This window comes from Macaca thibetana, chromosome 14 (genome assembly GCF_024542745.1).
Source record: "Macaca thibetana thibetana isolate TM-01 chromosome 14, ASM2454274v1, whole genome shotgun sequence".
Taxonomy (NCBI): Eukaryota; Metazoa; Chordata; class Mammalia; order Primates; family Cercopithecidae; genus Macaca; species Macaca thibetana.
In genome coordinates this window covers 12,192,769-12,216,992 of record NC_065591.1, presented here as the reverse complement: position 1 = coordinate 12,216,992, position 24,224 = coordinate 12,192,769, and the positions used below count along the sequence as shown (strand labels likewise).

The 24,224-nt window shown below is 55.5% G+C and overlaps 3 protein-coding genes across 12 annotated transcripts in view; 2 read left to right on the top strand and 1 right to left on the bottom strand.

The window, feature by feature from the left end:
• MYRF (myelin regulatory factor) overlaps positions 1–15,223 on the top strand; it is a 36,711-nt gene extending 21,488 nt beyond the window's left edge. For 2 of the 10 annotated variants that reach the window (XM_050756875.1, XM_050756868.1), the window contains 20 exons: positions 752–947; positions 2,891–2,967; positions 3,156–3,266; positions 3,621–3,711; positions 4,098–4,298; positions 4,573–4,684; positions 5,197–5,306; positions 6,054–6,214; positions 6,289–6,361; positions 6,647–6,735; positions 7,027–7,095; positions 7,519–7,599; positions 7,764–7,852; positions 7,946–8,137; positions 8,381–8,632; positions 10,273–10,375; positions 10,607–10,681; positions 11,029–11,134; positions 12,530–12,604; positions 12,791–15,223. In XM_050756875.1, coding sequence (XP_050612832.1) covers positions 752–947; positions 2,891–2,967; positions 3,156–3,266; positions 3,621–3,711; positions 4,098–4,298; positions 4,573–4,684; positions 5,197–5,306; positions 6,054–6,214; positions 6,289–6,361; positions 6,647–6,735; positions 7,027–7,095; positions 7,519–7,599; positions 7,764–7,852; positions 7,946–8,137; positions 8,381–8,632; positions 10,273–10,375; positions 10,607–10,681; positions 11,029–11,134; positions 12,530–12,604; positions 12,791–12,871 — 2,344 coding nt within the window. In that variant the 3' untranslated portion in view covers positions 12,872–15,223. Of the gene's footprint in view, positions 1–751; positions 948–2,890; positions 2,968–3,155; positions 3,267–3,620; positions 3,712–4,097; positions 4,299–4,572; positions 4,685–5,196; positions 5,307–6,053; positions 6,215–6,288; positions 6,362–6,646; positions 6,736–7,026; positions 7,096–7,518; positions 7,600–7,763; positions 7,853–7,945; positions 8,138–8,380; positions 8,633–8,811; positions 8,885–10,272; positions 10,376–10,606; positions 10,682–11,028; positions 11,135–12,529; positions 12,605–12,790 lie in introns of those variants that run through there. The other 8 variants (XM_050756871.1, XM_050756869.1, XM_050756870.1 and 5 more) reach the window with 8 other exon arrangements.
• Positions 15,224–15,839: 616 nt separating this feature from the next.
• The window catches only part of TMEM258 (transmembrane protein 258), a 101,718-nt gene continuing 93,333 nt past the window's right edge, over positions 15,840–24,224 (bottom strand). Inside the window, exons 2-5 of the mRNA XM_050757073.1 lie at positions 19,229–19,267; positions 17,198–17,307; positions 16,485–16,621; positions 15,840–15,948 (exon numbers count right to left, since the gene is read on the bottom strand). Of these exons, the coding sequence (XP_050613030.1) occupies positions 16,495–16,621; positions 17,198–17,307; positions 19,229–19,231 (240 nt within the window). The 5' untranslated portion in view covers positions 19,232–19,267 and the 3' untranslated portion in view covers positions 15,840–15,948; positions 16,485–16,494. The remainder of the gene's footprint in view (positions 15,949–16,484; positions 16,622–17,197; positions 17,308–19,228; positions 19,268–24,224) is intronic.
• On the top strand, positions 19,310–23,880 carry FEN1 (flap structure-specific endonuclease 1). The gene is made up of 2 exons (XM_050756955.1): positions 19,310–19,702; positions 21,990–23,880. Exon 2 carries the CDS (start codon positions 22,011–22,013, stop codon positions 23,151–23,153), a length of 1,143 nt encoding a protein of 380 aa, XP_050612912.1. The 5' UTR covers positions 19,310–19,702; positions 21,990–22,010; the 3' UTR covers positions 23,154–23,880.

Here is a 24,224-nt window from a genome sequence, read left to right as displayed (position 1 = left end):
AACTCTTGACCTCGTGATTTGCCTGTCTCGGCCTCCCAAAGTGCTGGGATTACAGGCGTGAGCCCGAGCCTGGCCCAGTTGCTCTTTTTACTGTCAACTAGAGGTGTCCCAAAGGGGCCAAACGTGGGACACTAAACCCAACAACAGATGGGCAAACTGAGGCTGAGTCTGAGGGAGAGTCCAGGAGTGCCCCTTCCCTCCCCGGGCAGATGGAGGGAGTAGGAATGAGGAGGGAGTGCGAATGAGGGTGTCTGGGGACTTGAGCAAGCCGGTGGGCAGGGGCTGGGTCTGCAGCAGAGCAGGCGCCTGGTTCCACCGTTTCCAGGGCAACTAGCTGTCAGGCTCTGTGAGGCTCTGCAGACACAGTCCCTCTTGGGTGAGTGAGGGGGCTTCAGGCAGCCTTCTGGGAAGGAGCCAAGTGTGGAGAGGGCAGTCAAGCCCTCCCTGGCTCAGGAGTTCCCTCCCATCTGGTGGGCCTCAGGGTCTGGCCCTGCTTCCCCCATCACCAGGACAGGGCGGTGGCCTGAGGCATAGGGTAGAGGAGATAATGTTGTCTAAGGAGTTTGCAACCCTGTACTAGAATCCTTTCCGGACTCAGTTTCCATTTCTCAGGAGTGGGGGCAGCTGCAATGGTGGTTTGAGGATGCAGGGGTGTGGGGTGGGAAACGGTTTTGCAACCTAGCAGGTGGGAGGAACCGATGTTCCAGGCCTGGCTCTGGGGCTTCAGGGGAGTGCCCTTACCCGTCCCCAGGCCCATGCTCACCTACCGTGTGGACGCGGACAAGGGCTTCAACTTTTCGGTGGGCGATGATGCCTTTGTGTGCCAGAAGAAGAACCACTTCCAGGTGACGGTGTACATCGGCATGCTGGGCGAGCCCAAGTTCGTCAAGACGCCTGAGGGCCTCAAGCCCCTCGACTGCTTCTATCTGAAGCTGCATGGAGTGAAGGCAAGTTTGGGACTCGGCAAGGAAGGGAGGGCAGGAGGGCCCTTTGGGGGGCACTGAAAGACCCCAGAAAAAGCAAGGGTTGGCTGGGTGCTGTGGCTCACGCCTGTAATCCCAGCACTTTGGGAGGCGGGTAGATCACTTGAGGTCAGGAGTTCAAGACCAGCCTGGCCAACATGGTGAAACCCTATCTCTGCTAAAAATACAAAAATTAGCTGGGCGTGGTGGTGCGGGCCTGTAATCTCAGCTACTCGGGAGGCTGAGGCAGGCAGGAAAATCGTTTGAACCTGGGAGGCGGAGGTTGTAGGGTGCTGAGATCGTGCCACTGCACTCCAGCCTGGCAACAGAGTGAGACTTCATCTCAAAAAAAAAAAAAAAAAAAAAAAGGCAAGCATGTGTGCGAATGTGTGTGTGTGTTTGTGTGTGTAAACTAGATCCTGCCCTGCCACTGCCACCCCGCCCTCCCTCCTTTTCTCCCTGTGCCTGCCCCTCAGCCTGCCTCCCTCTCGCCCTGCGCCTGCCTCTTAAACATTGGGTTCCTGAGCCTGCCTCCCTCTTGTTGGGCTCCTCAACCTGCATTCCTGCCTCCCTGCCTCCCTTTCGCCCTGTGCCTGCCCCTTAAACGTTAGGCTTCTCAGCCTGCTTCCCTCTCGTTGGGCTCCCTAGCCTGCCTCCCTGCCTCTCTGCCTCCCTGCCTCCCTCTCACCCCGTTTCCTGCTCCAGCCTGTGATTCCCAAGTCTGCAACCCCAGTCAAGACCCACCTCCCGAGCCCTGTACCAGGTGCCTCAGCTCCAGGTCCCAAACTAAACTCCCTGCACACTTGCCTCCCACCCTGGGCTCCCCTCTCAGGGAATGGGGTGCAGGGCCTTAGTTACCTGAGCCACAAATCTGGGTCAGGGCCCTCTTTCCCCTCTCATCATGCATCTGGCCCTGCTATTGCCCTGGAAGATCCCTGTACCTGGTCCGGTCCTTGCCTCTTTCCTGTCCATCCCCTGGTCTGGGTTACCTCCATTCCTTGTCAGAATGTCCATGGCAGCTGGGACCCCCAACTCCTGGCCCACTTGAGACTCAGGGGGCCACGGCACTCCCTATCCTTCCAAGGCCCCCAGTGTCTTCCCGTCAAAGCCCCGGCTTCCAAGCTGCACCACGGGGGCCTTGGGGGCCCTGCTCTCCAATCCAGCTCTGCCACGTGTGGTACCCCAAACCTCTCGTGCCCATCACAGCCCCTGCCCTCCACCCTGCAGCTCCCTTTGCCTTGGATGCCCTTCCCAACACACATCCCTCCTCTCCGGGCAGACTCCATGCTAGTCCTTTCCCCAGGGCCCCTCCCCTGAGGCCTATTGGGAGGCACCACAGCACAACCCCAGTAGTGGCTGATTTTGAGTCTATGAGCTCCCTGGGAACATGGCTGGGTCTGTCGACTTCAGTGTCATAAGTGAGCCAGGCATGGCACCTTGGCATGGCTCTGCCAGTGCACATGGAGGAGTAGAGGAGACGTGGGTATGGAGAGGATCTGGGGAGTGAGTGGGCCTGGGTGCAAGTGGATGGGCTTGGAGGCTGCTGTGAGGTGTGTGGGTATGGATGTGAGGGAGGGTGGGGCTGTGAGTGTGTGTGTGTGTGTGTGCACACATGCAGAGGTGGGGGAGTGTGTGGGTGTGGAATGGGGGTGTGGGTGTTTGGGGAGTGACTGTGCATGCGCAGCTGTGCAGAAGTTGGGGGAGTGTTATGCTGTGAGGGGGTGAGGAGGGTGTGGGTGTGAAGTAGGGTGTGAGGGGGTGTGACCATGCAGAAGGCATCTGAGCTTGTGGGAAACACGGCTGAGGGCTGGGTGCTGCCCTGTTTCCTGGTGAGCTCTAGCTGGGCCAGGCCTGGCTGAGAGGGGGCAGCAGGGCAGGACCACCTGGGTAGCCCCATCCTGAGGTGCCACTGGCTTCACTCCCCACAGCTGGAGGCCCTGAACCAGTCCATTAACATCGAGCAGTCCCAGTCAGACCGGAGCAAGCGGCCCTTCAACCCGGTCACGTGAGTGTTTGACCCTGTTGGGGGTGGTACCTAGAAGGACCCACACTAAAGCTGGTTTGGGAATGGAGGGGCCAGGGAGGCACCCAGGGTGTCCGCCTTGCCTACGTTGCTGGCCTGGGTGCCCCTGAGCGGCGTGGCTCTTGCAGCCTCCCTCCATGCCCCCTGAGCACCCTGCCTCTCCTCTGCAGGGTCAATCTGCCCCCTGAGCAGGTCACGAAGGTGACTGTGGGGCGGCTGCACTTCAGCGAGACCACCGCTAACAACATGCGTAAGAAGGGCAAGCCCAACCCTGACCAGAGGTGAGCAGGTGGGAGCCTGCCCCGAGCCCTCCATTTCTGAGGCAGGAAGACACCGCCCTGTGTGGCACACCAGGCACACAGCCCTACAGGCTGAGCCATTTCACAGATGAGAGACCTGAGATTTGGAGCCCTTCATTGACTTAAGGGTGGGAAGAGCAGAAGCCTGGCTTCTGTGTTGAGAAACAGCCCTGGCTTCTTGCTGTGGGCCCTGGGGAATTTCTGCCCCCTGGTGGTGGCTCGGGTTCCTCCTCTGTAGGATGGGTGAGATGAACATGCATCTGGCCAGGGAAAGGGTAGGACAGCCCTGGGGAGGGGGCAGGCCCTGAATACTTCTGAGACCCCTGTGTGTCCCAGGTACTTCATGCTGGTCGTGGCCCTCCAGGCCCACGCACAGAACCAGAACTACACGCTGGCTGCCCAGATCTCAGAGCGCATCATCGTGCGGGTGAGGGCCACCTTCTCCCAGGGCGTAGACAGCCCTCCCTAGGGCTGGGAGAAACAGCAAGCAGAAGTACCCAGGTCCTGAGAGTCAAGAGTGGGCATGCTCATCCTGCTAGGCACTGGCTGTGTGGCCTTGGGCAAGGCTCCCACCCTCTCTGGGCTGCAGGGTCTCCACAGTAAAGCAGGGAGGTGGACAAAGACCTGGTAGCTTCTGGGATCCCACAAGTGAGAAAAAGTTGTCACAATGGGAGGGATAGTTCAAGTTGGGCTTGGTGCAGTGAGAAGCCCTGGCTGGAAGGGGAGGGGCTGCTGTGGAGTTTCCCCTGCTCCCAGGGCCCTGCAGGTCCCCTCCCTATCCCCCAGGACTGATCCAGCCCCAACTCGCGGTAGGCCTCCAACCCAGGCCAGTTCGAGAGCGACAGCGATGTGTTGTGGCAGCGGGCACAGGTGCCCGACACCGTCTTCCACCACGGCCGCGTGGGCATCAACACTGACCGGCCGGACGAGGCGCTGGTTGTGCACGGGAATGTCAAGGTCATGGGCTCGCTTATGCACCCCTCCGACCTGCGCGCCAAGGAACACGTGCAGGAGGTGGGGACGGGGCTGTGAGGGCCGGGCGGGGCTAGAGGCTGGGGCGGGTCGCGGGGGCGGGGCTGCTGGGGAGGGGGCGTGACCACGCGGAAAGGAGGGGCTGCCGGGGAAGGAAGGGAGGGAGGCTGGCCTCCAATCCCGATCTAAAGACTCCAGTAGTAGGATCTCCTCTCCACACTGCAGCCTCCAGGTTGCCGCCCTCCTGGGCTCCGGGGCCTGCTCCGGGACCGCCGCAGGAGGGGAGGGGTTCATTCCCGGGCCTGGCTCCCCACAGGTGGACACCACCGAGCAATTGAAGAGGATCTCGCGCATGCGGCTGGTGCACTACAGATACAAGCCCGAGTTCGCCGCCAGCGCGGGCATCGAGGCCACTGCGCCAGAGACAGGTAGGGACCGGGCTGGCGCGGACTGGGGTCCGGGAACCCAGAAACCACGGTTCTCAGTGACCTCGCCCCGTCACCTGGAAATCCTACTCCCAGAAACCCCTCCTCTTGACTCCTGGAACTGCGCCCCTGGGAATCATGCCTTCTAGAAGTCCCGCCCCTCAGACCTTGGAAAATCGCACCTCTCCAGGTCCCCGGAACCTCGCCCCATTTGTCAGTGGAAATCCGAGAATCGCGGCCCAGGGACCCTCGTCCTTCGCTAGATGAATCCTACCTTTAACCTGCCGGAATACTACCCACTCCCCCTGGGATCCTTACCCCCAGGAATCCGCCCCACACCAGCCCGGGAACCTTACACCTGAGCCCTGGAATTGCAATTCTGTGAACACTTGTTCGGGGATCCCCCTGCTCCAGGGCTCCTTGGAATCCAAATCTCTGGGTTCCAGAACTTTACCCTCTCCAATCCTGCCCTTTCCCACCCCCCCACCCATCTTTGGCTTGTCCCCCACCTCCAGGTGTCATCGCTCAGGAGGTGAAGGAGATCTTGCCTGAGGCTGTGAAAGACACCGGAGACATGGTCTTTGCCAATGGGAAAACCATAGAGAACTTCCTGGTGGTGAACAAGGTCTGTGGGTGAGGCAATGGGAAGGGGCCCAGAGGCAAGGGGGGGGCCAGCTGGGGGACACTCATCACCTCCATAGATACTGGGGGGGGGCACTGCAGGAGCAACCTCAGCTCTCATGCTGCTTCCAGAGTGCCCTCTGCACCCCACAGGGAAGGGGTGAGTGTTCAAGGAGATGAGTGGGTAGGGATTTGGCCCCTGGAGCCTGTGTGATCAAGGGCAAGAGAAACCCTGGGGAGGGCCATGGCCTTCCACCCCCAGTAAAATGAGGGCAGTAATAGAACTGCAGACATCCTCGTATGGTTACCTCCACGCTGAAATACGTGATTTCTTGTGAGGATGACTTTTGTCACCTGTCCTGAGTCTGGGCGCCAAGGAGGCATGTAATGGGTCTCCACCCCAGTTGAATAGTGAAATGCTGACATCTGAGACAGCAGTCATCAGAGGGGGCAGATCCCGGGGCTGCAGCCTTCAGGCTTAGGGGAGGAGAGCTCTGGCAGGGAGTGGGGAGGGCCATTCAGGCAGGTGGGACAGCCCAGGTGAAGGTGCAGAGGTGGGGGTGTTGCTTGGAGACAGGCCCAGGAGCTGTGGGTGCTGAGGCTGGACTGGAGGGGCCCGCCCAGGTAGGGAGGCTTTGAGGGCCTCCCGGTGGCCAAGGACAGTGGCCGCCCCTCCTGCCCCCGGAGGTCTGGCAGTCTGGGGCTCCCAGGCCTGACTGGGCCCTCTGTGTTGGCCTATGGCCCATGGCAGGAGCGCATCTTCATGGAGAACGTGGGGGCTGTGAAGGAGTTGTGCAAGCTGACGGACAACCTGGAGACGCGCATTGATGAGCTGGAGCGCTGGAGCCACAAGCTGGCCAAGCTGCGGCGGCTCGACAGCCTCAAATCCACCGGCAGCTCGGGCGCCTTCAGGTAGGGGTGCGGGGTGGTGGAAGGTGAGACCCTTCTTCCCGGGGACACCCCTGATCCTGGCCCTCTTGCTGCAGTCATGCAGGGAGCCAGTTCAGCCGGGCAGGCAGTGTCCCCCACAAGAAGAGGCCCCCCAAGGTGGCCAGCAAGGTAAGGGTGAGCAGGCATGGCAGGTGGGTTGGATGGGGAGTTCCCCACCCCTTGTTGCCTCCCTTTCCAGGTTGCAGTTCTCCAGCCTCATGGCCTCTGGTGCTTCCCTCTCCTTGTGACTCTGTAGCCCTCCTAGTCCCCAGTTTCTCTTTCTTCTCCCTTTGCCCCCTGGAGGAATGGGGCACCCCCTTAACCACCACCCCCCGCCCGACCTCCAGCAGAGCCCACTGCGGGCAGCCTCAGCCTGGCCCTCTTTGCATTTGCACTTTTCCTCTTGGTCCTCAGTCATCGTCCGTGGTTCCGGACCAGGCCTGCATCAGCCAGCGCTTCCTGCAGGGAACCATCATTGCCCTGGTGGTGGTCATGGCCTTCAGGTGACTTGTCCCCTGGGCTCTCAGGGTGGTTGACTAGGGGAGTGGAGCTACCCAGTGGAGTCAGCTGCCCATGGGCTCAGGCCTAGGGGAAGAGGAGGACGTAGCTTGGGAGATCAGGCAGCTGAGGTCTCAGTGAGGTGGGCCTTTCTGCCTCCTCCCCTCTGGGGTGACCCATTTTGCAGGCATCACCTGGGAGCCCAGCTTCAGGAGCAAGGACCACAGCCTTGTCCTGGAGAGAGGGCACTGGCTGGTGGCTCCAGCTCTAACAGTCACCCTTTTCCGTGGCTCCAGCGTGGTGTCCATGTCCACACTGTACGTGCTGAGCCTGCGCACAGAGGAGGACCTGGTAGACACTGACGGGTAGGTTCCTGGATGCCATGCCAAGCCTCCAGGCCAGGTGGGGCTTTGGTGGGCAGGCCCAGGTCAGAGAGCCATGAGACTGTCTTCTCTAAAGGAGTTCATCCTTAGCCTCTCAGCCTGCTGGGGTGCTGTGGGGGTCCAGGGAGGGCCTCCTTGGAGGGTGGGCAGCCTTTGCCAGTCCCTGCTGACGCCAATGTTTGTGTCTGGCCTGTTTAGTGCCCCTGCAGGTAGCTGGGCCTGCCAGTCAGGGCTGTCTGAGGGGCTGGGGTTGGAACATGGGGTAGGCAGAAGGAGGGCCAGGGCAGGGCCTTGGGCTCTGTGAGCCCACTGTCACCCCCAGCTCCTGGGGCCACCTCTGACTGTGTCTTCTCTTCTCTCTTCCCCTTTGCCTGTCTCACCCTTTGCCTCTTTGCTGCCCCTTAGCTCTTTTGCCGTGTCCACTTCCTGTCTCCTGGCCCTGCTCCGGCCCCAGCCCCCTGGGGGGAGTGAGGCCTTGTGCCCATGGTACGTGCTGACCGGCACCCCTCTCCTCTGGCTCCTGCTGCCCCTCTTCCTGCCTCCCTCCCCTCCCTCTCTGCCTTCTCCTGCCCTCCTGCCTCTCCAGGACTGCCAGGCCCTCTCCCCTCAGGCTCTCCCAGCCCCTCTGAGCTCAGCTCATCCTTCCCCAGCAGGTCCAGCCAGAGCTTTGGGACCACGCAGCTCCGACAGTCCCCCATAACCACTGGGCTACCAGGCATACAGCCCACTTTGCTGCTGGGTGCGTGTCTGGGCAGGTCTGGGGTGGGACGGGGAGGTTGCTATGTTCTCTCTTGGGGGCTCCTCCGGCTCACACAGCCTCTGGCCTCCTCAGTGACCACCAGCCTCACCAGCTCGGCCCCAGGTTCTGCCATCCGCACCCTGGACCTATGTTCCAGCCACCCCTGCCCTGTCGTCTGCTGTTCCTCACCCACCACCAACCCTACCACTGGTCCTAGTCTTGGCCCCAGCTTTAACCCTGGCCATGTTCTCAGCCCAAGTCCCAGCCCCAGCACCAACCGTTCAGGTAAGGCTTTCTCTGGGCTGGAGCTTGGGGCGAGGGCTACCTGAGTAGAGAGAAAGGCCCAAATACTCATTGGTGGGAGGGTCTCCTGGAGCCCAGAAAGGGGCTCTGGACAATGACTGGGAAGTTCCCCTGAGAGGACCAAGAGACACATGGGGTTCACTCAGTCTTATGGGGCCCTAGAGACAGCTGGACAGGAAGCAGCCAGCTCCCTGCTTCTCAGCCTGTCCCTGGTTCTATCCACAGGCCCCAGCCAGATGGCCCTTCTGCCAGTCACCAACATCAGAGCCAAGTCCTGGGGTCTTTCAGTCAATGGCATTGGCCACTCCAAGCATCACAAGAGCCTGGAGCCTCTGGCCAGCCCTGCAGTCCCCTTCCCTGGGGGGCTGGGCAAAGCCAAGAACAGTCCCAGCCTTGGTTTCCATGGCCGGGCCCGCCGAGGGGCCCCCCAGTCCAGCGTGGGCCCTGCTCAGCCCACCTGGGGCCAGGGCCAGTCAGGTACTTGCTGCACCCCTGATAATACCCAGCCCAGCCTGGCAAGGCTCACTGGCTAGGGCCCACCTCAGCCCAGTCATGTGACTGTCTGGGTTCAGACTTGTCAGTCAATAGACATTTGCTGAGCATAGAGTAAGGGTCAGGAATCAGGCCCGCAGCCTTACATAAATCATCTCATTTAGTCCTCACAGCACTCCTGCAAGAAAGGAATTGTTGTTCCTATTGTTCAGCTGAAGAAATGGGATGGAGACTAAGGTGAAGTGACCTGCCCAGGGTTATACAGCCCCTCTGAGGCGGGGCTTATATTTGATCCCGAGCCTGATGCCTCCTTCACCATGCCAGCACCAGGAGGGTGCTATACCGGGTCTCGCCTATTATTTCCCAAACTCATATCTTTGGTTTTAACAAAGCTACAGAACCTTTTATTCAGTTTTCAAACTGGGTTCCTCTGAGGCACCCTGGGGGCTGCCCTGGGGGTTGAAGGGGAGGGTGGGAGGCTTCCTGGCTTCAACCAGGCAGCTCTGCTCTCACTAACTTTCATTTGATGGGCTTTGTGGCTTCAAGAAAAAGAAACCCTGGAACATAATGTGGCTTACAGAGATGGAAATTCAAAGTGATGGGGGAACCCCATGGGGGAGATGTTTACCAGGCACCCATTTACTGAGCTGCCTGCCACTCTGTGGCCGGCTCTGTACAGGGGACTGGGGGTGATGAAGACGGATACGCTCCTGTCCCCAAAGACCTCACAGAGGTGAAAACACAGCAGTGTGATGAGGCTCTGAGGGGACATGCCGGTAGCTTTGGGACTGGGGAGGACACTTAATCTGGACACAGGTGGGGAGGATCAGGGAAAACTTCTCTGGAGTTGGTGACATTTGAGCTGACTCTTTAAAGGATCTTTGGAATTTGCCCAGAAGGGATGTGGGAAGGGCACCTTCCATCTCATCTGTATCTGATACCTGTCCTGGCCACACAGGGTGTCCTGGATCCTGTTGGGGTCCTTGGGTCCCTGGGTCATGCCTCAGAGCTGAAAACATACCAGGTCCAGCAAATGTTGAGTGGCCCCAGCTTCCCCCTTCCTGGGTGGATAGTCAGGCAGCAGCAAGACTGTACGTGAACTAGATGAGCAAGAAGGCCTGTCTCCCCATCTGGCTTGTCACACTTCAGTCCCACCCTACCCAGCCAGCCAGCCTGCAGTGGGTCTGTTCAGGGAGGCTGCGAGGAGCAGCGTGCTGCCTCGGGGCGGGGGAAGCCTGATTTGTGTGATGCTGTCACAACCGCCGATTTCAAGCTACCAGTGTAACTGATGGTTCTGAACCCAGAATTGGGAGAGATGCCCGCAGTCAGGAACGGAGGCCTTGAGCGGGCTCCTGCATACCTGGCAAGGGATGTGAAGACCCATCCCTCCTTCTAGGTGTTCCAGTTCTTTTGAGGAGGCAGATGTCAGGTTCATGGGAACTGGGTAGTCCTAGGGCTGCTGAGGGAACAGTGTAGTGTGATTCTGGCCATTGTGGAGGTCTGGAAAAAAATAACTTGGAACTTATTCATACTAAGGTGTGAGTGACTGATCCAAGTCTGGCAAGGAAAGACTTGCCTGCTTCTCACTTGTGTCCTGCCTTGTCACCTTACTCCTGCCCCAACAGCCTCTCTCCTTGCAGAGCCAGTGCCCTCCCTGACCTCCATCCAGGTGCTGGAGAATTCGATGCCCATCACCTCCCAGTACTGTGCTCCAGGGGATGCCTGCAGGTGGGCTGGGCTCCCTCCCTTCACCCAGGGAGGTCCCTTCAGGTGACATGAGCCCAGGTGGTACAGATTGCCCAGAACTTGCCCCCTCAGTGAGAAGCCTCTCCCATAAGGCAGGGCAGCCCCTTTCCAGGCCTCTGCAGGGCTCCAGTAGAGATTGGGGGCTGAGGAGTCCACGGGTGGGGGGTGGTGGCAGGGTGCCCTCAGGCTAAGGTGCCCGTTTTGCCCCTGCAGGCCTGGGAACTTCACCTACCACATCCCTGTCAGCAGCGGCACCCCACTGCACCTCAGCCTGACTCTGCAAATGAAGTGAGTGCCAGCACGGGGAAGCGGGAGGCAGGAGGGGAGCCAGGGAGAATCTCCTGCAGAGCCTCAGAACAGCCAAGTCTGAGGATAGCTGGAGAGTTTCTGGTATTTCCTACATGGTGGGATGAGTGCTGACTTCATTGCCTGCTTCGTGGTTAATTGGCTAAATGACCTGATCTCATGGCCTGAGGACCATGTGGGATGGTCGATGGGAAAGGTTTTGTTCGAGGGCCCTGGTTATTATGTGGTGTTTCAAGCTGGGTGGAGATTCAGAGGCAGGCTGGCTGGAAGGGGGCTGAGGTTGAGGGACTCCAAAACCTCATTTCTCTGCTATCTGGGCCTGTCTCCAGTTCCTCCTCCCCCGTGTCTGTGATGCTGTGCAGCCTGAGGTCAAAGGAGGAGCCGTGTGAGGAAGGGAGCCTTCCACAGAGTCTCCACACCCACCAGGACACCCAGGTAGGTGGGACTGGGAAGCTGTGGGCTGGCCAGGCCCGAGCTGCTTCTCTCCTGGCACAACTGGGCCCCCAAATGGGCAAGGAGCAGGAGCTGGGAGTTACAGAGTGAAGCCATCTCCACAAGGGACACTCTGGGGCCTGGGCCTCTGTGTCCCAGGGAGGGGCACGCGTGCCCGTGTTTGTTCCTTTCACTCTGCTGAGCATCTCCTGGCCCTGCCATGCTGGAGACCTGGGGAAGAAAGCAGATCACAGGGGCTAATGTGGAAGAGTGCAATGATGGAAACAGGTGGGTGTCTGGAAGCCCATGGCGGGGAGGGCTGTGGCTCACTGGAGGTGTCTGCAGAAGCAGGAAGGAGCTGACCTCATGCTCAGGTTGGGGAAGTGGCACAGCTAGATGTGCAGCATTACAGGACCCCTCAGGCTCCATGTTTGGCCACCTCTTCTGGGAGAACTGGATGGCCAGCTCCTCCCTGGCCAAGTAACCGGAAGTTATAGCTGTCCCTGGGGCCGATGGACCCCCAGTTTCTCCTTGGGCCTAAGAGGCCACGGGAGAAGACTCTCAGGCCAAATTAAGGGAAGTAGTGATTTTTTTGTTCTCGCCCATTCATGTGTTTACTCAGAAAATACTGACTGGGGCCCCATCTGTCCCAGGCCCTGTGCTGGGTGGGCCCAGCTGCAGGGGAGAGAGGTGGAACAGACGCAGGTTTTGATTTCTAAGAACATACTCTATAGTGAGGGAGAAAAGACGTACAGGAAGCTCCTGCAACAGAGGAGGGGGTGCTTCTCGGGGAGGCTCGAGCCCTGTGGCCCTGCAGAAGAGTCAGTGTCTGAGAGAGACGGAGAGCCCAGCTAGACATGCAGCAGACATGGTGCTTGGGCCTGAAACCACATCACAGACGCACAGCCAAAGCCTCAGGTAGATGGGCAGGCTGCATGCCACCCTGAGGGAGACGGCCAGACAGACCTGGGTTTGAATCCCAGCTGTGTGATTTTGCCACACTGTGATTTTTAGGCAAGTGGCTCAGTTTCCTCATCCAGAAGATGGGGCTAGTAGCAGCACTGTGTCATTGGATTGTCCTGAGGATGGGGCTAATGAAATACTTTGATGTGCCCAGAGCATAGCGGGTGAGGGAACCCAGCACAACAGGACTGGGAAGGAGGCAGGGGCCAGGCAGAGGTGGCCGTGGACCTGCCAGTCCCAGGCACAGTCTGCATGGAGTAGCTGCCATTGCTCCTTCTGCCAAAGCAGAACATGCTCCTTCCCATTTCTTCAAAGTTCTCTGCTTTTTTCCTTCATAAAACTCCCCACAGACCCCAGAACTGTGACGGCTGTGGTGAGAGATGCTGGTTGGGATAAGGGCAGCCGTCTGTCCTGACCCGTCTCTCTTCTCTCCAGGGCACCTCTCACCAGTGGCCAATAACCATCCTGTCCTTCCGCGAATTCACCTACCACTTCCGGGTGGCACTGCTGGTGAGCAGGGGCATCCCACCTACCCCGGAGGTCTGGGTACCCATCTGCGACGTGGGGCTTGAGGAATGGGGGATTTGCACAGTATGTGGTAGCACTGGGGGCACAGTGTTAAGCAACGTCAGCAGGGAGTGCCGTCTGTCTCACACCCCCAGAGCTGCCTCACCTTCCCACTGCCCTTCCACCCAGGGTCAGGCCAACTGCAGTTCGGAGGCTCTCGTCCAGCCAGCCACAGACTACTACTTCCACTTCTACCGCCTGTGTAACTGAGCTGCCCTCCTGAGGCAGCACCGCACCAGGGACTGGGGTGCCCAGGCACCCCCCAATACTGGATGCAATGGTGTTACACTGGAGCCTGCTGTAGGCCAGCTCTGCTGTTCACTGGCCCTACCCAAGACTGGTGAAACTGGAAGTCTTCACACTGGAGTTACTGTTCCAGCTGGTCGTCCCTCACAGCACAGAGGGAACCTGAGAGCCGGAGACTTCCTGGGCCTTCCTGCCTGCCACCCCTAGGGGCCAGGACAGGACCAGTTTACCTCTTTCCAGATATGGTGGTTGGAGGGCTGGTTCAGGTACCCTGGAGGGAAGGGGAAGCCTGTGGCCCTGATTTGTTCAGAGCCCACTCTCCCTGCCTCCCCTTTTGAGACTGGGGCCAACCCTCTTGGAGAGAGGACCTGCCCACCTTTGAGATCAGCAGGGGACTTGGATCCAGCCCTAAGAGACTTGGGTGGACTCCCATGAGTCAATGGAGGGCAGACGGCTCTCCCCCTTAAAGCTGTTCCCTGGGGGATGGCTTGGTAGTGGACTTTCTGGGGTTTGCCTGTTACGCCAGACTCGGATTTCTAAGCTTTAAGTGTGGCCCAGGAGGTTTCTTCTCCCTGGGAGAGCTTGGCTCCCAAGAAGTCCCAGGGCAGCCAAGGCCAGCCCTGGATGGGTTGGAGAAACTGACTTTGTGCCTTAAGTCTACTCAGTGCCTGATGAAGCCACCCTCAGCCCTTCACAGGCCTGAACCAGTAGGGGCCAGTGGGCCAGGTAAGCCCTAGAGCCTTGAACCAGGAATATCGGGGAAGAGGAAATTCCCTTTTGAGCACCCAGATGGTGTTGCAGCTTCATTGCCTGCGTTCCTGGGAGCGTCCAGAGCTCACAGTGATCAGTGACCACATCATTCTCTCTGAGCAGAGGAGCAGGAATCCCTCAAGCAGCAGCCTGGTCTTGGCTGGTGGGCAAATGCAAATAGCTTTTGCTGTTATTAATGAAGTAATTACTAAATGCACTTAAACCAGGGCAGGAAGGAGTGGAAGGATGGAGCTAGAAAGCTCCGAGTGGGCCAGAGCAGGGGTGTGACACTTGCAAAGACAGGGCTCTGACTCTGATCCCTCCCAGGGAGCCTCAGACACCCATCCCACTCCCAACCACCAAGACCCTGGGTTAGGGAAGAAGTTGTATCTTAAGTGCCAACTTCAAGTTTCTTAGTGGTGCCTGGTACATTCTGAGGCTACACCCAGGCTCATGGAAGGAGTGTGGTATTCATTTAGCCATGTCTGCCATGGGTCCAGAAATGGGAAAGGGAATTGCCGTCCTTGCCCTGTGGTATGCTGCCACCTCTTTGGGAAGCAGGCCTTGCCCCTGTACCACCACTCATTCTCAGCTTTGAATGGGAGGCCTTTCTATAGTGGAGCCGAGTCCTTGAAGCCTATGAACTGCAGGCCCCCTTTTGCCACTGATCTCAAAGCACTTGTCCTCAGGATAGGGAACAGCAGGGGGAATGCAGGAATAGCAGGGATAGCTTCCTCCCAGCCCCCTCCCCAATTTGGTTCCGCTGACATAGGAATTTTATGATTCCCATACCATGCAGGGGCTGAGCCTTCTTTAGGATGACTTTGTTCTCCCTCCCACTAGGGGAATCCTCCCTATGCCTTAAAACTGCCGAGCCCCACTCCATGTAATAGGATTCCTGGGCTTCCTCAACGGGACTGCGGCCCCTCAGTCCTTAACTGGAAAGTGACCGTCCACTGCCCCCTGGAGCCCATCTGGACACAGCACAGTCCCAAACCTGTTAGCAGCTGGCTCTGTTTCCATGCCTGGGGAGGGGTTCCTCAGTGCAGGAGTTGGGGCCAGGCTGGGGCTCCGAGCTGCTTGAGGGGGTCAACCTTGGACCAAAGTTGCCTTAAGCCTGTGGTAAAAGGGCTTCAGGGAAGGTCAGTGGGCCACCTGCTAGAAGCTGCCAGCTGCCCGGCTGGCAATGGTGTGTCTTGGCCCCAACCCTGCCCTGGGGTCCAGCAGGTCATCCCTCCCTTCTCCTCTCTCCTTTGGTGTTTGTTCCTGTAGCCACTGGGCTAATCTCCCCCTAGCTTCAAGCTGTACATAGGGCCTCCCAGTGCAAATCCTCCTGCCCATTCTGTGCCCCCTTAGAAGCCTGCGTGTGCATAGAGCGCCCCCTACCTTCCAGTTAACTCCCAGTTCTCCCTGAGCTTGGTATTTATCGTGTGCCAACTCTGACTCTGAGGTGGGCAGTGAGGGAAGCAGCCCCGGGCCTGCTTGCTTCCTGTCCCCGAAATGTTCTTTTCTTCTGAAGTAAATATACATATATAAATAAATGTATAAATACTGCTTTGTATCTGAGCTTGCCTCCTTGTCTCTTCTTGGGATTGGTCTGGTGGGAGAGGAGTCACCTATGAGGCGAGGGCCAACTGGAATTCAAAGTTCTTCCTGAGAAGCCTGGAATCTCTGAGCTCCTGAGCCAGAGGGCCAAATGGATGCTTCATACCCCTTATCCTCTTAGCTTCATACTGGAGTTAGGAGTGGATTCAGCAGCCCCTCCCGTGGCCACACCTTCCCCTCCCACACACCCGCTGCTGCCCACCTGTGTTAAAAGTAGCCACCGAGGGGAAAAGCCTTCTTAGGGGGACAAGCCGAGCCTGGTGAGGATGCCCCAGCACAGAGAAGGGTAGCTATGTTTATGGCAGGGACTGGCCTAGGGCAGAAAGGACTGATGCGGGTTCCTAGAGAAGTCTGTCCTAGAAACAACAGAAAAGGGTAGGCCCAGACCCTTCCTATCCTCAAGTGAGCCTTAAATTCCAATGACAAAACACCCGTGCCACACAAATCTCATCCCCCTGAAGTAGATCAGCAGCAGGAACTGCGAAAGGCAGATGAGAAATGGGAAAGGGAAGAGATTGGGGAAGGAATGTAGGTCCCAGCACCCCGCCACCCCCGCAGAATGGACCCCAGACAGAACTGCCATACATCTGCCTTTATTATGAGCAGCAGGTGGGACACTTCCAGCAACAGTAAAAAAAAAAGTAATTTACAAAAGCAGGGGTTCAGTGAAGCCATCTGGTTGTTACCTAAAAGAGGAGAGGGGTATCAAAATGAGACCAATGGCCCTTCTTTCTACCTTCTCTCCCTGCACCCCTGTGCTCCTGGGGCAAAGGCTGTCGAGCACATGCCTTTGAGGATGAGCCACCAGAGCTGATTCCCAGTGGCCTGTTTGGTGGATTGTCTGCAGCAAGTTTTAAGCCCCGGATCTTGACCCCCTTTCAGCCAGCCAACTTCCCAGCAGCCTCTCCAAGTCACTGGGGTCTGACTTCTAAGAGCATAAATGTACAACCATGGGAAGCCTGCTTTCACACTCCTACGTGGTACATCCCAAAGGCAGATCGAGGCCTTGGGCCATGTGAGCTCAGAATTGACAAAGTCACATTTGGCTCAAGTCTGTATGAGGGGCAGGGAAAGAGGCACAAATGTCTAGTGTCCCTGCCCATTCCACTGAGTCTGTCTCCATCAACCAAGGGGTCATGCTGGCAAGAGCTTTAAGGACCCTGCTGACCTGCCTATGGGGAGGCTTCCCTGGCTCATGCGTCCATCCCATTGCAGCTCTTACCCTTGGGCGCTCACACGTAGATGCCAACCCAGAGCAGCAGGAAAAGGACTCCAAAGCCCATGAAGAGTGAGGCCACCAAAGAGATGAGGAGCTCTTTATAGATATCACGAGTGTACTTGGTAGAGGTGACCTCGTAACTGCGCACAGCAGTTAAGGCAAAGTGAAGGGATGGACTGTGGAGTGCAGAGAGCCCAGCCAGTGGCACTCTGAGGAGAAAGGTATTGGCTCAATGCCTTCTGGGAGGCATATCCAGCCCAGAGCAGCCAGGCAGAGGGGCCTAAGAGATGCTTTGGACTCTGGTGCTCCACTGCCATGAAGAAAATAAGACCCAGAGGAGTTAGGTCACTTGCCCCACGTCACATAGCTCATGAGGGCCAGAGCTGGGACTATCCCTCAGACCTCCCGACACCTGAGTGCACCCTTCCTTATGCCACCTTTCCAACTGTAGCACCCCTATTCCCCACCTCCACTCCAGCCAGGCCCCCTCCCTGCTCACTGTCCTGAAAATCCAAAGGACAAACTGAGCTCACCTGAACTTCGGAAATAAGGCCATAACCTGCTCCTGGGCATAACCAGCCCTCCTCCCCTCCTTACCTTCTCCCAGCCCCAATCCAATGTACAAAACTGGCGGGGTCCATGTACTTAGCATGGTTTCTCCCTTAGCCTCCCAAATCACTAATCACTGGTCCTCTGGCTGCTCAGTGAAAGGATACACGAAGAACCAGGCGGTGAAGAACATGCCGATGGCCAAAAGCACCACAGTCAGATGGGGGAAGACAGCCGGGTTCACTGGGCTGGTGTATCTGCTCATGGCCTCGAGCTCCTAGGGGAAGGCAAGAGATCAGAATTGTCAAAGAATTCCATGATTTCAGCCTGGAGAGAACATGGGGTTATCAAGGAGCCTGGTGCTGCTGTGAAACAGAGGCTGATTTTGGCCTGGAAATGTAGCTGCAGATCAATGGTCCTTATCATTTTCTGAGGCCAATGATCTGACCACTATGAATATGTGACTAAAAGTACGAACTCTCTGCCTGAGAAAAACCACATACAAGAAAAAGTTTGCCTACAATTTCTGGAGCTTTGAGGACCAGTGTCTATAGACACCAAGCTGAGGACGCCTGCTCTAAGTCACTGGTGGTACCCAGATCTCAATTTTTTTTTTTTTTTTGACGGAGTCTCACTGTCACCCAGGCTGGAGGGCAGGGGCACGATCTCGGCTTACTGTAACCTCTGCCTCCTGGGTTCTAGAGATTCTCATACCTCGGCCTCTTGAGTAGCTGGGACTATAGGATTACAGGTGCGCGCCACCACACCTGGCTAATTTTTGTATTTTTACTAGAGATGCGTTTTGCTGTTGGCCAGGATGGTCTCAAACTCCTGACCTCAGGTGATCTGCCTGCCTCAGCCTCCTAAAGTAGTGAGATTAAAGGTGTGAATTGCCGCACACAGCCTCAATTTCTTTCTTTTTTTTTTTGAGACAGAGTCTTGCTCTATCGCCCAGGCTGAAGTGCCTGGAGTGCAGTGGTACGAACTCGGCTCACTGCAAGCTCTGCCTTCTGGGTTCAAGTGATTCTCCTGCCTTAGCCTCCGGAGCAGCTGGGATTACAGGCGTGAACCACCATGCCCGGCTAATTTTTTGTATTTTTGGTAGACACGGGGTTCCACCATGCTGGCCAGGCTGGTCTCGAACTTCTGACCTCATGATCCGCCCGCCTCAGCTTCCCAAAGTGCTGGGATTACAGGCGTGAGCCACCGAGCCTGGCCCTCAATTTCTAATTCAGTATTTTCCTCACTACCTATACTATTATGGAATCTTGTGATCTACAGGGAAGGCATTCAAGTTCTGGTTCTACTGAGTAATGTGAGTCTGAGTAAAGTGATTGTATTATCTATTTCACAGGACTGATGTATAAGAAAGATGATGAATCAAAACTCTAGTGCCTGGCAGGGAGGATTTTGCTCCATAGGTATTTGCTTCCTTCCTAAGGTTGTAGGGAACATGATGACATAACGCCTATGAAAGAGGGCTGTAAACGTAAAGATCTGTACAAATGTTAACTTCATTGTCACCCGTCAGCCAACGCTTCTAAAATCCAGAACATAACAACTCTAGAGAAGTAAACTGCCCCCATTGTTCTGAGACACTGGAATTCAATTCAGTAAACAATCACGGCCCCCTTCCCCCAAAATGATAAAGACAATCACTGCCATTTATTGAGCTTCCAATTACAGCCCCTCTGTTTGGCACTGGGAACACAAAGATGAATAGACATCATCCCAGAGCTAGATGCGCGTCAGACGGTGGTCACTAGGAGGCGCGGCCGCAAACAAAGGAGTCCATGGAACGTGTACAGAGGCTGTGGGCGCTCCTAGGAGAGTCTGGCCAAGTGCCTCAGAGTTGGAAGTGCCTCACCAAGAAACAAAATTTGCCCAGGGCATTGTAGCATGGGCACGGGTTCGGCAGAAGAACTTTCCAGATAAAGATAACACACCACAGATAACAGATACAAACTGGAAGGTATTCAAAATACGCCCCACGCCTCTCATTCTTAGAAATCGCGAGCTCAGAAACCTAAGGAGTTCATGACAAGGGGTTTCCCCCTTCCCCACCCTTCAGCCCAAGCCGGAGTTTCCAGGAGCGTCTAGCCCTCTGGATCTCTGGCGTCTGAGGAGAGAAGCGCGGTGTGGGTCAGACCCCGAGGGGTCCTCGCATCTCCGTCAGGAACTCCCCTTAACCCTCTCACCATTTTGCCCCGCGCAGGCTAATCCGCCGCTCCGCCACCGGAAGCACACGTCCGCAGGAGCAGGCGCCTAGCACAACCGGAAAAGGAAGTGCCTCCGGCGCAAGTGGCATTGGGGGACTTGTAGTCCTGCGATTTCGGGTGTAGCGGGAGCAGGGGCCTGCGGGGACTTGGTGTGGGTGGAGTAGGGACAAGCGGTGGAGAAGAGTACGCCACGGTCGCTGAGAGACTCTGTTCTCCCTGGAGGGACTGGTTGCCATGAGAGTAGCCGTCTGAGGGGACGCAGCCTGCACTACACTCCCCAAGAGGCTGTGCGTGGCGGGCAGGTCACGTGATGGGAGCGCGGGCTTTGGAAGGCGGTTGAGCGTCAGGCGACCCGCCGCTAAGCTGAGGAGGGAGATCAGGTTTAGGAACCGCCTGCCCGGGCCAACCCCGAACAAAGCTTTAGCTGCCGAGGCCTCGTGTCTCAAAGGCCAGGTGAGACCCCATGGGAAGCGCCTCCGGGAGCGACGGGGTCCGCTTGGCGCTGGGGCCGTGGGGAGCCGGGGTGTGGAGTGCGCGTGATATGCAGTCAAGCGGTCCGGCCACTTTTCCCCCTGTGAGCCGTGGGCCAGTCGCGTAAGCTCCGAGCCTCTCTTTCCTCCATTGTAGAAAGGCGGTAATAAGTTCCACCTTATGGGGTCGTGTTGTATTTTTCCTAAGACCTTGGACGAGAAAGAGTTCTGACACTTGAGTTGTTTAGCCCCTTTCCTGCCTGCCTGCCTGTCTGTGGGACGCCGCAAGGGGATCAAGGGCTACACGGCCTGGTCCTCAGTCAACATTCCAGCAGGGCCGCCGGCTTGACGCAAGAGCCGAAGGGTTGAACAGGCCTGGAGAGGGGACATTAGGGGTTTCCGTCTGTTGTCTCAGTTAACCCTGGTAGCAGCCCTGAGAGACAATCATGGTAATCGTTCTTCATAAACCTCAGTGGCTTGGTAATGTCACACGGATGGAAAATGCCGCGCCTGGATTCAAGGCCAGAGCTTTCGCCGTTGCAATTCACAGGGGAATTATTCATATTAATCAAATGAATAATTCATTATCAATTAATTATTAATTGATTAATAATCCAGGGATGGACCTGGAAGGACGCGTGAGAGGATGGCGAGAGGAGGGCACAGCTAAGGAAAAGTGGAAAAAGGCGGGCCTTATTCCAGCTTTCTGTTGAGATCCCAGAATGTAAGGTTAGGTTGGGAACCAGAACATGAAAGATCGTGACGCCATGCTGAAGTGTTTGGACTGAATTAGAAGGAAGAATTGAACAGTCATTGATGCTCTAGAAAGAACCCTGTGAAGGAATAATGGGAACAATGAAAAGTCCTGGTGGAGTCTTCCATTTCTTCTTTCTCTTTTGTTTTGATTTGTCTTTTCTTCTTTTCTTGACAAGGTCTTGCTCTGTTGCCCAGGCTGGAGTGTGGTGGCACAATCATAGCTCACTGCAGCTTGTTACTCCTAGGCTTATGTGATTCTCCCATGATGGCCTCCCAAAGTGCTGGGATTACTGGCCAGCGCCTCTTTGCCTGGCCCTGGTAGAATATTTCTTGGAGTATTGGACACATACCGCCAGTGGGTACAGGATGAGTTTTTATTTTTTGAGACGGAGTCTCACTATGTCACTAGGCTGGAGTGCAGTGGCACAATCTCGGCTCACTGCAGTCTGTGCCTCCTGGGTTCAAGTGATTCTCCTGCTTCAGCCTCCCTAGTAGCTGGGATTACAGGTGTGCGCCACAACACCCAGCTAATTTTTTTTTTTTTTTGTATTTTTAGTAGAGAGGGGGTTTCACCGTGTTGGCCAGGATGGCAAGATGATTTTAAATTGCACCTCCTAAAAATCCTTTTTAATAGTTATATATTTAACACATATTAAAATATAACTAATAGAACACAAATATTATTGCTTATGAGTTTTCCAGTTTAGTTTTTAAAAAAAAATTCTAAGTGAATGAAAGTACAGGTTTTAGTTGGAAGTGGCAAAAATCGTGAGGGTGATTTGGGAAACACTGCTATCTGGGAAACACTGAACTCTAAAGTGCAATACTTTTTTGAGCCCAGTGACTATAGCATGCCAGACCCCTAAATCAGGACCTGGGGAGGAGCCATGGAGTTAACATTTCAGACTGAGTAGTGGAGGGAAAACGCAAAGGGAAAGACTTGAAACTCTAGTAACATCATAATAAAAGTAGAAACTCTTATGTGCTGAGGCGATGATGAAGAGAGTTTAGAGAAGCTTGTGAGAAAGCCACATCACCTCCATTCAGATATGTTTGCAATCCTTTTTCAAGACTGCCTTATCAGTCAGGGTTCTCCAGAGACTCAAAACAAATCAGATCTATTTGTTTAGCTGGTATTTGCCTTTCAGGTCTGCCATTATGGTCCCTGGACTCCTCAAGCTGGGCTGGGCACCCTGGCCTTCTGTGGTCCTTGATAGAGACCCATGTTGTAGGGTTTTTTTGTATAATAAATAATGCTGCTACCTTAGAATATCAACAATATCTTATTTCTCTAAGCACCTGGTTCTATTTCTGGTACTCATTAAGCCTTACTATTGAGTAAATTCTGCTAGACTGAGTTTTTTGAGAATGAGGACTTTGTCTTGTTCGTCTTTAGCAGTGCTGACTTGTCCTTTTTGTTGTGTGGAATTTAGTTGAAGGCATGAAGTTGGTGAGATAACACCAATTATAACCCTTCTCCTTTCCTCCGTCTCTGACTTGCCTTTCTTTTTTAGTCATTCCTCCTCTGTGTTGCCATGGGAATTCAAGGCCTGGCCAAACTAATTGCTGATGTGGCCCCCAGTGCCATCCGGGAGAATGACATCAAGAGCTACTTTGGCCGTAAGGTGGCCATTGATGCCTCTATGAGCATTTATCAGTTCCTGATTGCTGTTCGTCAGGGTGGGGATGTGCTGCAGAACGAGGAGGGTGAGACCACCAGCCACCTGATGGGCATGTTCTACCGCACCATTCGCATGATGGAGAATGGCATCAAGCCCGTGTATGTCTTTGATGGCAAGCCGCCACAGCTCAAGTCAGGTGAGCTGGCGAAACGCAGTGAGCGGCGGGCTGAGGCAGAGAAGCAGCTGCAGCAGGCTCAGGCTGCTGGGGCCGAGCAGGAGGTGGAAAAATTCACTAAGCGACTGGTGAAGGTCACTAAGCAGCACAACGATGAGTGCAAACATCTGCTGAGCCTCATGGGCATCCCTTATCTTGATGCACCCAGCGAGGCAGAGGCCAGCTGTGCTGCCCTGGTGAAGGCTGGCAAAGTCTATGCTGCGGCTACCGAGGACATGGACTGCCTCACCTTCGGCAGCCCTGTGCTAATGCGACACCTGACTGCCAGTGAAGCCAAAAAGCTGCCAATCCAGGAATTCCACCTGAGCCGGATTCTTCAGGAGCTGGGCCTGAACCAGGAACAGTTTGTGGATCTGTGCATCCTGCTAGGCAGTGACTACTGTGAGAGTATCCGGGGTATTGGGCCCAAGCGGGCTGTGGACCTCATCCAGAAGCACAAGAGCATCGAGGAGATTGTGCGGCGACTTGACCCCAGCAAGTACCCTGTGCCAGAAAATTGGCTCCACAAGGAGGCTCACCAGCTCTTCTTGAAACCTGAGGTGCTGGACCCAGAGTCTGTGGAGCTGAAGTGGAGCGAGCCAAATGAAGAAGAGCTGGTTAAGTTCATGTGTGGTGAAAAGCAGTTCTCTGAGGAGCGAATCCGCAGTGGGGTCAAGAGGCTGAGTAAGAGCCGCCAAGGCAGCACCCAGGGCCGCCTGGATGATTTCTTCAAGGTGACCGGCTCACTCTCTTCAGCTAAGCGCAAGGAGCCAGAACCCAAGGGATCCACTAAGAAGAAGGCAAAGACTGGGGCAGCAGGGAAGTTTAAAAGGGGAAAATAAATGTTTCCCCATTATACCTCCTTGACCCCAGAATATTTGCCCTCTTGTACCCTTAAGAGCTACAACTAGAGAAACCTTCACAGGAGTGGAGAGAGGATTCTAAGGCTTTTCTAGCGTGACCCTTTTCAGTAGTGCTAGTCCCTTTTTTACTTGATCTTAATGGCAAGAAGGCCACAGAGGTACTTTTCCTTTTTTAGCTCAGGAAAATATATCAGGCTCAAACCACTTCTCAGGCAGTTTAATGGACACTAAGTCCATTGTTACATGAAAGTGATAGATAGCAACAAGTTTTGCAGAAGAGAGGAGATAAAAGGGGGAGACAAAAGATGTACAGAAATGATTTCCTGGCTGGCCAACTGGTGGCCAGTGGGAGGTGATGGTGGACCTAGACTGTGCTTTTCTGTCTTGTTCAGCCTTGACTTACCTTGAGAGAGAGCCATCAGGAAGGTGCTTCTTAGCAGATGGGAGGAACTGCTGAGAGAAGATAGGCAGAGAGCTGGAGCCCCTGGAGTTGACTGTGTCTGTGTTTGTGACTGATTATTGGCTATGTCTTGGGTGGGCAGAAACTCGAACTTGCTATGTAATTTGTGTCTGGTTATTCAGAGGAGTAAGATGGTGATGTTCATCTGGCAATCAGCTGAGTTGAGACTGGGATAAGACACTGGTTTTCATGCGCTGTTTTTGTTTTAAAGTTATGAAGAAAAAAGGTCAATAAAATTATAAAAGTGACCAAAATGTCATGTTCTTTGAGAACATTTGAAAATATCCCAAGTGACCATGACTCCAAATAGTTTTCCTTTTCACTCAACATGCTGTGTAATTGCACCCGATTAACAATGGGTGGTTTGAGAGTGTCCACAAGATGGCACCATGCTCCATAAAATGGCCATAGCAGATGGAACTTCAGCCATTAGGAGGAGGATGCTTTATTTCATCTTGCTGGGAGAGGAGTTTTAATACCTTGAATAGATTTCTAGATCTCTCATGTGAGATCAAAGGAGTGCCTTTAAGAAAGTCTCACAAGTTAGATCATCTACGTCATAACATCCAAGCATTTACTTTGCCACTACT

What these genes read in the sequence shown, in the direction of transcription:
- FEN1 (XM_050756955.1), top strand. Translation starts at nt 22,011, where the DNA reads ATGGGAATTCAAGGCCTGGCCAAACTAATTGCTGATGTGGCCCCCAGT.